At 42.2% G+C, this 13,943-nt stretch overlaps 1 protein-coding gene across 11 annotated transcripts in view; it reads right to left on the bottom strand.

The window, feature by feature from the left end:
- The window catches only part of HDAC4 (histone deacetylase 4), a 469,205-nt gene that overhangs the window by 46,988 nt on the left and 408,274 nt on the right, over nt 1-13,943 (bottom strand). For 9 of the 11 annotated variants that reach the window (XM_073306830.1, XM_073306829.1, XM_073306834.1 and 6 more), the window contains one exon: nt 10,206-10,252. In XM_073306830.1, the coding sequence (XP_073162931.1) occupies nt 10,206-10,252 (47 nt within the window). Of the gene's footprint in view, nt 1-1,259; nt 1,436-3,243; nt 8,797-10,205; nt 10,253-13,943 lie in introns of those variants that run through there. The other 2 variants (XM_073306838.1, XM_073306839.1) reach the window with 2 other exon arrangements.

Genomic DNA, 13,943 nt, shown 5'->3' with positions numbered 1-13,943 from the left:
ATTTTAATGGGAAAGCGGATTCAAATTGCAAGCACAGTCCTTTCAGTAAAGAGAGCAAATTTTTGGAAATATGTTTTTGCTTCATCAGCCTGAATAGATTATACAAGATAGAGCAAATAACAGGTTCTATCCTGTACAATGTTTCCAGTAGCAAATACTAACGCTAAGACACAGACATAAGGTCCTTACTTTATATTAAAGCGTTTTTGAGACATTAATCGGAAATTAACTTTTCATCACCTCCTTGAAGGGACTGTAGCTCCCTTTAGGAAGAATTTTAGGACACGTGTTCACAGGAACGTTTTTTCTATAAAACGACCTAAGGATTCATCCCCAAAGTTGTGTTGGACATTTTCCAATCATTCTGGATACATCACAAAAATCACTCCTAATTTATGCAAAAACTTTTACTGTATATTTATATGCCTGCTGCATGCAACTTTTTCAGTAAATTTAAAATTACAAACAATGCTACCAAAAGACTTAATGGAACTGTTCCAAGCTGCGGGTAGTCTAGCTAGCCGGGACAGGCTCAGAGTAAGCATAGAGTATTTGTTGATGTGAAGAACTGTCAGATTTTATTTCTAAAGTAAGACTGACTGGACCTGAACTGACCACTGTTGTGGGAACAATATCAGAAGGGGACTGAAGAAAAGGAACATCTGTATTGCTTGGTTTTCATCAAATTTCACTTGCAGAGTTTTTGATAGATATAAACCAATGTGAGATCACAGAATCATAGAACTGTAGGGCTGTAACGTATCTCAAGAGGTTATATAGCCCATACCCCTACACTAAGATAGGGCTATCCCTAGACAGTCCTTGACATGTGCTTGTCTAACATGTTATTTAAAACCTCTAATGATGGATCCATTTCTTTTATGGCTGACTAAAGCCAGTGGACTCACAATCAACGAGGATTGTTAATGCCTCCTGTTATAAGGGTGAGTTGCCAGCCACATTGAAACAAGCAGTGATTATGTGAGATCCTAGCTGAAGAAGTCCCTTTTAGATAATGATACCAATAACAACATTGTCTCAGTCAGCTACTGGGACTGAGAGTATATTGAAAGTAGAGCTCCTTTTAGTCATACGCAGTGGTATCAGGAGTTGTTATGTTGCTTGCATTGGGCCTATCACCAGCTATTAATATATCACTCACCACAAGATACGGAGGACTCACCATGGGGACGTGGCCCTTCATCTCCAAGAGATCCCAGAGGGTAATGAGCAAACTGGCTGTCCTCCTTGTCAATCTGTCCATATTGGGCTCTGCAAGGTTCCATCTTTTTGCTTTTCCTTCTCAGTGTTTATGTGAAGCCATTAGAGATAACCAAGTTGTTCTGGGGCTGCAGTGTTGTCACTATGCTGATGCTCAGTGCTACCATGCCTTTTCATTGAACCCAGAGTCTTTACGGCCTCATTCTCCCAGTGTCTGAATGGGGTGGTGATATGAAGTAAATATTTATAACAATGAGGGAGGTGGTGGCTCTCCACCTATGGAGAATGTCTACCAGTCCTTCTGCTCAAATGTTTAGCAGCCTCAGCATCTGCCACGATTCAGCACTACCCTGGATTCTCAGATAACTGATGGAGTCCATGTTAGCAACAACCATCTACTTAAGGCCATGAGGCTACTGCCATTCCTCTTTAGTGCGCACCACACAATGGTCACTCATGTTTTTGCTACCTCCAGACTTCATCAATGCAGGGTGCAACTGCAGCTGCGCTCAATCCTTGTCAACAGCCCCTTATTTGCTTTTAAGTATAATATAATTTACCGTATTTGTAGTGATCCTTAAGGACCTGAATGCACTGGGACCCCAGTTGATGAGTGACTGCCATCTCCCCTCTATTACATGGCTTTTACTGTTGACCTGACTTTGCAGCTGGTGGCAGTTCTCACAGTCTGTCCCCCAAGGAAGCCCATCACAACCAGAATCAAGTAACTCTCAGGACACAAATTAAGGCTCATAAGTTTTAATATCGGATGGCTTTTTAGCTAATTTGTGTTTTAATATCTGTGACTGAAGAACCTAGTTGTGAGCGATATTATTGAAAGTTGTACAAAAAAAAGACACTGGATCTTCAGAGATCACAATGGGGTATTTGATGCAAGCCCGCTTCTTTTTCTACTGTAGATCAGGTAGAACCTGTGCAACACAGTCGGTCTCCCTAAGTTGCCAGTTTTGGCTCTCTTCTCCCAAATGCCTGAAAATTCTCACAAAATGCCTGAGCTGAATGCTGCTAATTGCAGGCGCTTTAATGCCACTACAAGCTAGGCTCACGGTGGCAGTGTTTCAGGAAGAATTAGGTGGGGAGGACAGAGAGGTTTTAGAAGTTTTTATTCCTGCAGAGAGAATTAAATACTTAAAAAAAAAATCTTTGTGCAATTTGGAAGCCAATTTCCAGGATGTTGCCGCATTCTCCAAGCAAGAGAAGGATTTAACCACAGGGAGTCTGCTGCTGTCTGCTACCTTCTGCATCTCTGAAACAAGGATTTAACACAGCCAGCCACCTGTTTGCAGGGTGGCCGGCTGCAAACTATTAGGCCCTGATGCAGCAAAGTGCTCAAGCACCTAACTGTAAGCGCATGAACAATTCCATTGATGTGATCTGGATTACTTTGCTGTATCAAGGGTTTATACTCTACTGGGATGGCAAATGTTACTAGCGTGGCCATGATCTGGACTCCTCTTCTATTCTGAAGTTGCTGCTGTTGGTGTATGGGCTGCTGTTGACCCATTCATCATTCTGGATTTATGAAGTGCATTACTGAGCAGATAATATTTGGTCTCCCTACCTCTCCTTCCCATGAATTCTCTGGTGGCCATGAGTGGAGTTGTTGCTGGGACTGCACATCAGCCCTATCCTCTGGAAGGATTTTAAGGAGAAGAGAAGTATATTTCTTGCTCTTTGATAATACATTGTTGGGTTTCTCTCTTTTTTCTTGGGTTGGATGATGTTATTGTACTAAGAGCAGTTGGACTGCCTTGCTTCTTTGAATCTGCTGTTGTTGGCTTAGGAGAAGTTTCACCGTTCATCACACTCGTCTTCTTGAGAACAATATTTGCACTATTGGCATTTGGTCCCCCCTCTCCCATAAAGTTGCTGCCACTGCTGTTCCACAAATTCTTGGAAGATCTGAAGGACTTTATAAGAGTAGGGAAACTCAATGCTCCTTGACCCTCAATCACACATTTGAAGTTTTGCAGCTCCTATGAATCTTTTTGTTGGCAGAGAAGTATGGGCAGTGTGAAGGTCAGAAGTCTGATACTACCTTTCCTAAGAAGTGATACTTGTGGGACTCCGAATGTAGCGTTGTTTATCCCTTATGTAATCTGTTTTTTAAAAATTAGGATATATCACAGGGTTACTACTGGCTCCAGGCGAATCAAGAGAAAACAGGTCTCACTAGGGCAACCGATGCTTGATATTATCAAATATTCCTATTTAATTTCATTCTGTTTTTTATTTAAGGGCTTTTTTTTTTTAAGTTTTAATTTTTCTAGGCTTCTTTTGTCAATCAGAAATTGAGATGTCTTCAGAGAGTCAGATATCCAGTTAGAAATTTTCTGGGTGGAGATGTCATGATCCCTGACTCACTCTGCTATCATAATAAACAGTCCCTGGGACTTTCTGATTGGTCTTGTTCTCTGCAGGTAAAGGGCCAAAATCCACTGCACATTGAAGGAATGGGGTCTATGTTCTTCCACTGATGGCTACAAGGAAGGCGACCTTCTTGGAGAGAAAGGACATGGAGCAAGTAGCTAGAGGCTCAAAGGGGGGGCCTTGTTAGTGCTGCGAGAACAAAGATTCAGTTCCCACTGGGGCATGATCTTTTGAGGACGTGGAAAGGTACTTATGAGGCCTTTCCAGACTCAGTTGATTAGTGGGCTTGCGAAAATGGAGTAGCCCTCAATAGGATGATGGGATGTGCTAATCACCACTAGATGGCCTCTCAGAGAGCTGAGGGAGAGACCATACGTCTTTACAGACAGGATATAGTCTAAAATGAGGGATATGTCTGTGGCTTCTGGTATAATGCCTCTTAGTGTGTCCAGGAGGAGAAGAATTTCCATTTAGCCAGGTAACATTCTCTAGTAGAGTCTTTTCTGCTATGAGAAAGGATGTCCCACGTGGCCGAGGAGCATGCCCATTCAAAAGACAATGCCCATTCAAAATCCAAATACCGTGCCCTGAGGTGGAGGGGTTGTGGATTAGGGTGTTTGCACTGGATCAGGAGGTCGGGAAATGCAGGATGGTAATCGGTGGACGAGACAACGTGAACAACAGGTTCAGGAAAGAAATGTATGGGACAGAAGGGGCTGATCAGGATGACCGTCGCCTTGTCTTGTTGGATCTTGTGCAGCAAATCCATGGTAGGAGTGGTAGTGGAGGGAAAGCATATTTGAGCTCATCTGACCAGGAGCAAAGGAGAGCATTGCGCTGGGGGTGATAATTTAGGGATCCTCTGGAGCAACAGAAGGCACACTTTCTGTTAGTATGAGAAGCAAATAGATCTCTGGTCAGGGTTCCTCATTGCATGGAAATGTTGTGTAGCACGCTGTTGTGGAGTTCCCACTCGTGGTCGATTGCAAAGTGTCTGCTTTGGGAGTCTGCAAGCACATTCTGCTTCCCTAGTAGGTAGGCTGCAGATAGAGTGATCTGATTGGTGGGGCACCAGTTCCAGAGATTGACTTCTTCTGTGCACAGGGAGGCAGACTTCGCTCCCTTTTGCTTGTTGATGCAGAATATGGTAGTAGTGCTGTCTGACATTATCAGGACATAGCAAGAGTGGATGAATGGAAGAAAGAACTCAGATGCCTTCTTACTGCTCGAAGACATTGATGTGCATTCTGAACTCTCGAGATGGCCAAGTCCCTTGTCATGAGGTTGTCTATATGGGCTCACCAGCCTATTAGGGACGTGGCGGCAATAATGGGTTCTGTCCGGAGAAGAGGGGACAACGGGGACTCCCTCCAGAGGATTTGTCCACCACAGGAGGAAAGACAGTACCCTTGGTGGGAACTGCGAGCGGAAGGTTCATAGAAAGACAGCTTGGTGAGCATGCCGACTGTAGCCATGCCTGAAGACAACAAAGATGGAGTCGTGTGAATGGAGTGATGTAAGTGCAGGAGGCCATGTGGCTGAGTATGGACAGACATGTCTTGGCCGTTACCTGAGGAGGATAATAGGAGCTATGATAAAGTTCATAGTCCAGAATCTGTCTGTGGACTCTTGTGGTGATACACCCTTGTGGTGATAGAGTTCAAAGTTGCCCAGATGAAATCCAAAGACTGCATGAGGGTGAGGATGGACTTTTCGATGTTTACACTGTGAGGAAAGGAGGTGGAGCATTACAGAGGTCAGTGCAGAGGCCTCTTGGTGGGAACCTGGTGGTGAAGAGCAACTCATCGAGGTACTGAAAAACAGGGAGGCCATCATGACTGACATGAACTGCCAACCCTGAAAATACCCGGTTAAAGACTCTGGGGGTGGTAGCTATCCCAAAGGATAATATTCTGTATTGGAAATGGTCGGATTCCACCATAAATCTGAGACAACATCTGTGGGCGGATGAATATCGACATAAAGCAAGCATCTTTCATATCAAGAGCCATGAACCGCATGCCTTTTTCTAACGATGGAATTATCGCTGCCAATGTGACCATGAGAAATTTGAGTTTTCAAATGAAGTGGTCGGGGTGATGGCGGTTGATGACTGGTCTCCACCCACCCCTCTTCTTGTGTATTAGGATGTAGGTCAAGTAAAAACCTGTTCCGTGATATAGTGGAGGAATGAGTTCTATTGTTCTTCGTGGCAGTATGGAGCTCAACTCTTGGGTGAGGATATTATTGTTAGAGTGGTCCCTGAAGTGGGATGGGGGTGTTTTTTGGAGGAGGTAGCGTTACAAACTTGATTCTATAGCACAGTGGATGACTTTTGGCACCTGCTTGTCCATTAGCATCGCAGTCCAAGTGTCCAAAAAAAGAGTGCTAGCTGACCCCTGAATGGAGTAGTGGGGTTGTGAGGTGCTAGGCTCAGTGGTTTGTGGCTTTTGGGCTCACGTCAAAAATATCTTCTGATGAGGGGTTCAGATTGAGATAGAGGCCAATGGGGGTAAAAGGAAGTGGGACCTTTGAAACTTCTGCTTTTTGCATGGCGGTTTGTAGGGTCTCTGGCAGTGTAAGTGTTGAGACCTGTACAGCAGTGTGGTTGGCAGCCGATGAAACTTCATCTTAGGTGCAAGTGTGTAGATGCCCCACAACCGAAGGGTAGCCCTAGCCTATAGGGTGTCTAGTGACACATTTGTCTTTTGTTTGAAGGGATGAGATTCATTGAAGGGGAGGTCCTTTGTGTTCTGGACCTCCCTGGGTAACGCTAAGGCATAAAGCCAAGACAGTCACTTTACATAACAGTGGCTGTAGCCATGGCTCTAAAGGAAGTATAGGCCACATTGACTGCAAATTGGAGGGCAGTTCTCGCTATTAATTTACCTTCCTCAATGAGAGTTTGAAAATGGGTATGATTATTTTATGAGTGGTTGTTGGTGAATTTCTCGAATTTAGTATAGTTCAGAAAATCATATTTAGCCAACAGCGATAATTGGCTATCCTCAACTGTACCATGGAGGATGAGAAAACTTCCTCTCCTGTAGATCTAAGCGTCCTTTGTTTATCTGCAGGTGTAGATCTACAATGTTGCTGCTTGAACCTTTCCGAAGCAGCCTGAACCACAGTTGGGAGCTGGCTGCAAGAATAAAAATTCTGAGCCCTTAGCTGGCACATAATAGTGCATCTCCACCCCTGTGGGGGTGGGAGCATAGATGTGTGTATGGAGGGGTGCCACACACTCTTAACTGGCTCCAGTATGGCCTTGTTCAGAGGCAGGGCTATTCTTGTAGACCTGAGGTGTGGAGGATGTCCAAGAGCTTGTGTTGGGAGTCCTGGATTTCCTCTAGTGGGATCTGAAGTTCCCTGGTGACTCTGTGCAGAAGTTCTTGGCACTGCTTGAAATCATCTTGGGGGGGGAGGGGGGGAAACGGGGATGTCAAAGCACAGTGGAATACAATTGGGACCATCACTTGAAGAAGAATTAAACCTTTCATCCTCAGACTAAAGGACCAATGGAGGAAGAAGAGTCCAGAACTGCATCTTTAATGAAAACTCTATGCCACCATATCTTTCTTTTTGAACTAGGGGGCTATTACCTTATGCACCTCTGAAGATCACAACTGCAGTAGCAACACATAATGAAAGAGGCAGTCAAGTCAAGGCCCACTCATTTGGGGTCATATGCTCCAAACTAACTCCTTAAACCCCACTTGGAAACAAATCAACAGCCCTTGCCCAGTACAGATCACCAGTGTAATGTGCTCTCTCTTTGTGGAAAACACCTCTTAATAAGAAGGCAGACGCATTTTCTGCAATAGGTTAAGTTCCTTGGTGGGCTCATTGTGTAACCCCATGTATGGTCACTGCAGTAGCCTAACTTCAAGGTGACAAAGGCACAAATCCACACCGAAAGGGAAGATTTATTCAAGTATGCTTCGCCATTACCTGGGCATTCCGGAGCAACAAGGAATATAACACAACCCCCAAATTGTGAACCTACATTACAAGTACTGGGCGCACTTCCTTAATCAAGGCTACTGCCATTTCTTCTCCCAAATTTTCTTCCACCATTATCAGAGGCTTGCGTGGACTGAATCTCAGACTAGTTCTCATTCAAACCCTGATCTGAGCCAGTTACTCAATTGTCCTAGTAAGGTCAGAAAAGATGGAGACAGAGCTTGGTGTCATCACCACACTGAAGGCTGTATAATGCATTCCTCCTTACAAACCTTCCTAACAGCCTTACAAAAGGAAGAATGACAGAAGCCTCAGGGCAGTCAAGCAATTGTCTAGTACTGCGCATTTGATCTTCATCCATCACCAGAAAGACACTAACCAGAGCAGTTTCAGACCCAAGCCTGAAATCAGACTGACTTGGGTACAGAGAACCTGAGGCCTATAACAGTCTTGCTTCATCGCAACCTCCCCAATTATCTTTTCTCACAAACAGTAGAAATGACATCAGTTGATATTTCACTAGATTATTCATGTCTGTACATGTCAACAGATGATTTCTGAACAGAGGCCCTAGGAGTGCTGCCTCACTGAGCCATACGAGCCAATACTGAAGCATAGAAGCTTTAGCATTGTTGCGATGAGACTCTGTTCTACAACTTTAGTGGCAGACAATATAGTCAGGATCCAAGATATTTTATTTTTTAAAAAAATCAAAAACAAAAAAACCTACATGACAATGCTGGGTGGAGGGGCAAATCCCACACTTCTACGTAATCAGGGGTTCTCAAACTGTGGGTCGTGACTCCTTCGGGGGTCACAAGGTTATTATGTCAGGGGTCACGGACAGTCAGCCTTCACCCCCCAAGCCCCATTTCACCTCCAGTATTTACAATAGTGTTAAATATTTAAAAAGTGTTTTTAACTTATAAGGGGGGGTCGCATTCAGAGGTTTGCTGTGTGAAAGGGGTCACCAATATAAAAGTTTGAGAACCACTGATCTAAAGGGAATTCATACCGGAGAAAAGGAGAACCTATTTTTCTGTATTAAGAAAGGAAGTGGCAAAGCTACCCAAACAACAGGCTAATTATCCCAGAAAGGGATTTGTTTAAGGCATATTTTTAGGAAAAATCTTAGATGTCAGCTTGATGTTGATAGATAGCTATTAAAGCAAATATATTCATCTTGGGCAATCTATACACACTATTGTACCATCAGTATGTCTGAAACAGTAAACAGATATAAAAGATACTCTGAGAAAACTGGCATCAGGATGTTAACTACATGAGTACAAATACTGCACACATCATCCATGGAATAGTTTCAGTAGTACCAACATCATGGGTTTTTGTTTTTGGTTTTTGTTTCAGAACTTAATTCCTTCTGTGTTCAGCCCAGTTGCTGTCTCTGCTAGTTACCATTCATTTTCCATTTGCAAATGATAATTTTTGCTTTGAATGGCATGCCTGGCTGCAGGGCAGAGTAAATCCAAACCTTTTCAAGTGCAGCCAAAAATTTGCCATGAATTAGAAGACTGCAGTATATTTACAATACAAAATAAAATATCTCTAGGAGTGCTTGATGGTGGTGACGATGGTATGAATAAATGCAGATTTTTTTTTTTGGACAGGATAATTTTCAAAGGAGCAATTTTGCAAAGACTCAGGAAGAAAACAATTTTGTTTCATTTCCATAACAGAATCCAGACCTCCAGATTCAAGCTCACGAGCTATAATTATGTATAAGAACCACCAGTGTGAGGTTTCAAACACAATGCCTTTTCTTTTCTCTTTTCTTTTCTTCCAGATTATTTTCTGTATTGTCACTCTATGCAAAGTCTTTATAGCAAAAATATTAGCTTGAAAGAACTCTAGGCTTTAGAGTTTCATCTCACTGTATCTATATGTTAACATTATGGGAGCAGGAAAAAATCCCTTTATTCATATGCAGTTTTGACTGCTGAAAACTGATGTTCAGCTGTTCATGAGGGATGGAAATTTTAGTCACCTCTTTCATAATTCAGGCACGATTGTCCTAGACTCCACACTGAAGGATGCCAGATGCTAAAAACTACAATTCTCTTCTGCAGTGCAACTTGCAAGACATTTCACTCCAGAACAGTCAGGTAGCCCAGAAACAAAACCAAACTACTGCTTACAGCAACATCTAAGATATTATCCTTCAACCACCATTGTTTTAATAAAATATTTTCCACCTGTAGCACTATGTAGGCAGCTCTGAAGCACAAACAAACCACCTACACAGTCTGAGTGACACAGAAAGTACATCTTTCTTTCTCTATATCTGCAGCACGTTGTTGATAGTTATTTTAAAATGTAGTCATCTAAACCTTAAACATCACTGCTTGGAAAATGAGGTTTCTCTGTTAAACAGTCAGAGACAAAGCATGCATAATAGATTTCAGTGCTCAAAATAGTTAAAACTCTCACACTGCTTTTGAAGCAACACATGTGAGGCTGTCACTGCAATCCCACACCCCAGAAGGACCCTGTTTATGGATAACATCTGGTAGTAATCATCTGCCTGGCAGAAAACAAGGCAACAATTTTTGTTACCATTGGGGCTCAGAGAACAAACAGGGCATTATTTACTCATTAAAGAAAATACTTACTCCAACACCACCACAAGGGAGCCTGACAAACATTGATGTTATAGAACCTGTGGAAAAAATTAGAGCAGTAAGTTATCAAAAAGACAGAGTTCACAGGTTTGGTGGATGATTTTTATGGTAATGCTGAAACCTTTTCTAACACAGTGACATGCTTCAGTTTTATGACTCTGTGTTGAAAGGGACACAAAAAAGATGATATTTCAACATGTGCATATATAGAATATACAAGAGTATGAACTATACATACCTGCATGGACAGTTCCTAGATTTCAACCAATCACAGTGAATATAAATAATGAGTCTGCTGAAGTCTTGTTCATAGAAATAAAATTGGTAGCAATAGTAGTGACTGCTAATAGTGAATCCTGAACACGTCTGCTGAGACTAAGGCTGCAGTGGGGACTTGCTACTTTAAACTAAAGGGGAACATCAAAGCATGAAAAACCTAATTATTAGCTGATTGCACTTGTTTATTCAGAACTCCATAATATGAAAATTAGTCAATATAGTACAAGAGATTTTTGGACTGTATTAGACACTTTCAGACAGTGCTATTAAAAGAGACAAATACCATAAAATAAATAATTAGCCAGCAGAGAACATGAGTTGCTTAAGACAGAAAGAGGGAAACCACTTTAAGAGTTCCAGAAAAACAGAAAAAAGATGCTGGGAAGACATTGTGAACTGATGAGAATCGCAATGTTATTTTCTCTGCCCATACATCAGCGATAATATTCTTTGTGCCTCAGAATACTACATCATGATGGAATGTAATCTCGATAGCTGTAATATGCACAAATCTTGAACAAAAAGTTCTGAACAGAGAACATCTGTATTACAATTCATTACTATTATATATACAGTGTGTATAGTTATATCTATATACACACGCATATACAAACACATGGCAGGAAGAAAACGTATATAAATAGATACACCCACACACATTAAAACCCTTGGAGCGATTTGCCTGATATTAGTTAGCTCTGACTACATTTAGGTACATCTCAGCCAACAGTGAAATAAGTTTGATGGAAATGTTTTCACCAGATTGGGTTCTTGTTATTCTAGTTGGTCTATATTGAAATAATACAATGGAGGAAGTTTCCTTAAAATGCAAACAAACTCCTTTGTAGATCATGCAATAACAGTGATGGAAAGCACACTTTAGAGTCTGAGAACCATGCTGGAGTGAAACATATCTCAGACACTGCTACATAAGTTTTCCCCTTCAGCTGAAAGTGAGGTTAATACTTCCACAAGATTCATTGTTTGAGGAGATCCATATGGAAGTACTCACATAGCCTTGCCTGAGATCTCCGGCCACATCTTCAACTGGTAATCCACCTATTATTTAATATTAATTGTTCTGACAACATTTTATGTTTTCAGTGCATAGATTTAAAGTAGCCTTATTCGCCTACATTTAAAAGCTGTTCTGCAAGTTCCATAGCATTAAGCTATCAGATAGCAGAGGTGCCTATATATTTCATCCAAAACTTTCAAGGGTGGTAGAAACACCTAAGCAAGTTTACATATCCTGCCAGGAAAGCCACGAACTTGTCACAGCTAACCATGAACTTCAGACACCATCGGATAAATTGTATTTCTAACATAATAAAAATATTCAAATTTTACCAATTCAAATGTCAGTAATGGATTTAAATAGGTTTCTTCCATGTTAACAGAGGATTGCAAAGTCTTTTAAAATTTGTTTGAATCAATCAGATTCAAAGATGATTCAAGAATAAAGCAGTTTAAAAGTACAATTAATTTGTACTAGACTTCTACAACATTTGAAAGAACCTGTTTATAATGCTGAGAAAGTTGAGATGCAGACTTCCTGGTTTCTCTGAATAAATGCTGCTAGAATAAATGACATCATAGCCATCAAGAACATATGAAAAGTCATTCCATGCAAGCCCCTTGTTTTCCTTCTCTCAGCTTTCTAAATGGCTCCCTTTGGGCTGAAATTCCCAACTCCCAGACCTATTTCAGGAGGAAAGTTCAAACAAAATCAGTTGGTCCATTTTAATGGCGTGAATGGTAGTATACACATCTCTATTAACAAAAGTAAAGATTCTCTGCATGCAAGTAATTCAAACACAGGTTTGTTTTTAAGCTTCAAACTTGCTGTGGGTTTAGTCCTTTGATATATTTTAAAAAACTTGGGTCATAAATTAAGAAAGCACAATAAGCAGAAATGGGCTTGCTTTCAGGAATATTCATCTGATTATAACTTCTCAAACTGTTTTTTTCAAACACATCGAAGACAGCTGTTCTCATTGTGAACTAGATCCATCCCAAAAGTAAACTCTAAACCAATGCTGGGTTGTTAAAGACATTCTCATCCTCTCCATCCCTGCTCCAAAAAGTGGCTATCTACACAGGGCTTCTGGAAATGTCCCCATTCCAAAGTTATGTCCCAGCTAGGCTTATGAAACCTGCAGTTTTCTCCCCCCTACAACCCAACCCTGTGCATCCGTGGCTGCCAGGTCCTCAATTTAATTTCTCTCTGCAGGATGACTGGCAGCCACATTGTGCTGTGATGTGCCCTTTTCCTTTGTCTCTGTGGTTATTGCTACAAAGAATAGTAAATGCTGGCAGCTACACGTGCAGTGCATGACAGAACCATGACAACAGCAGGAGCTCCACACTAGGAGAGGCCAACCAGGTAGCGTGGGCAGGTGGTGATAACATATGCAGTAAAGGGCAAGGATAGTCACATGGCTTGGGAATGAGCCACACATCCATGGCACCGCACAACTCTGGGCTAAGTGAGCAGGGAAAGTAAGCTACCTGGCAAGGTGGGAATTCTCTTGTAAGCTCAGTTAAGCCTCTAAACTACTGGTGAGCCCCTCCCAATGGAGGTCCCAGGGGCCCTCCCATGGGTGCTGCATGCTCCAGCAGGGCATTTAAAATGGCTCCTTAGAGAGTTGTGGTACATAGCTAGAGTACACAGTACAGCACCACATGGGCTCCAATGTTATCCATGAATATTATTCTTACAATCAATTCTCATTCCATCAGAAACATTATCCCCATCAAGCTCATCTCTCATTCACTCTTTTTCTGTTTGCTCAACAGGGGATTACTGATTTGCTTTAATGAAAGATTTAAGAGTTGTATTTTTCTTGCTGTAAGCCAAGAGACGCCTAATGTCATTGGAGCCTAAAATGGTCCCATGGGTAGAAATCCCATGTCACTGCACTCTTCAGCTTGGGGTTCTTTGTTTTATGGGGGCTGGATTGTGTTAATATTAGATTTAAAATTTCCGTAACTCTGAACAAAGTGATGAAAAAAACCGGTTACCTACCTTTTGTAACTGTTGTTCTTCGAGATGTGTTGCTCACGTCCATTCCATTCTAGGTGTGTGCACACCCATCTGCGCAGTTGGAGACTTTTACGTTAGCGGTATCCGTACGGTCGGCTGCAGCGTCCCCTCGAGCACCGCGCTCATGTCAGTATATCAGGTGCCACCGACCCTTTGCCTTCTCAGTTCTGTCTTGACGGCACCTCTGACAGAGGGGCAGGAGGGCAGGTAATGGAATGGACATGAGCAACACATCTCCAAGAACAACAGTTACAAAAGGAGGTAACTGTTTTTTCTTCGAGTGCTTGCTCATGTCGATTCCATTCTAGGTGACTCACAAGCAGTATCCTCAGAGGTGGGCTCGGAGTTCACAGTCTAGGAGCTTGCAGTACTGCTCTACTGAAGCCAGCATCGTCGTGGGCCTG

Source organism: Lepidochelys kempii, chromosome 11 (assembly GCF_965140265.1).
Source record: "Lepidochelys kempii isolate rLepKem1 chromosome 11, rLepKem1.hap2, whole genome shotgun sequence".
Lineage (NCBI taxonomy): Eukaryota > Metazoa > Chordata > Testudines > Cheloniidae > Lepidochelys > Lepidochelys kempii.
The sequence above is the reverse complement of the archived record's forward strand: the minus strand, read 5'-3'. Positions and strand labels throughout refer to the sequence as shown.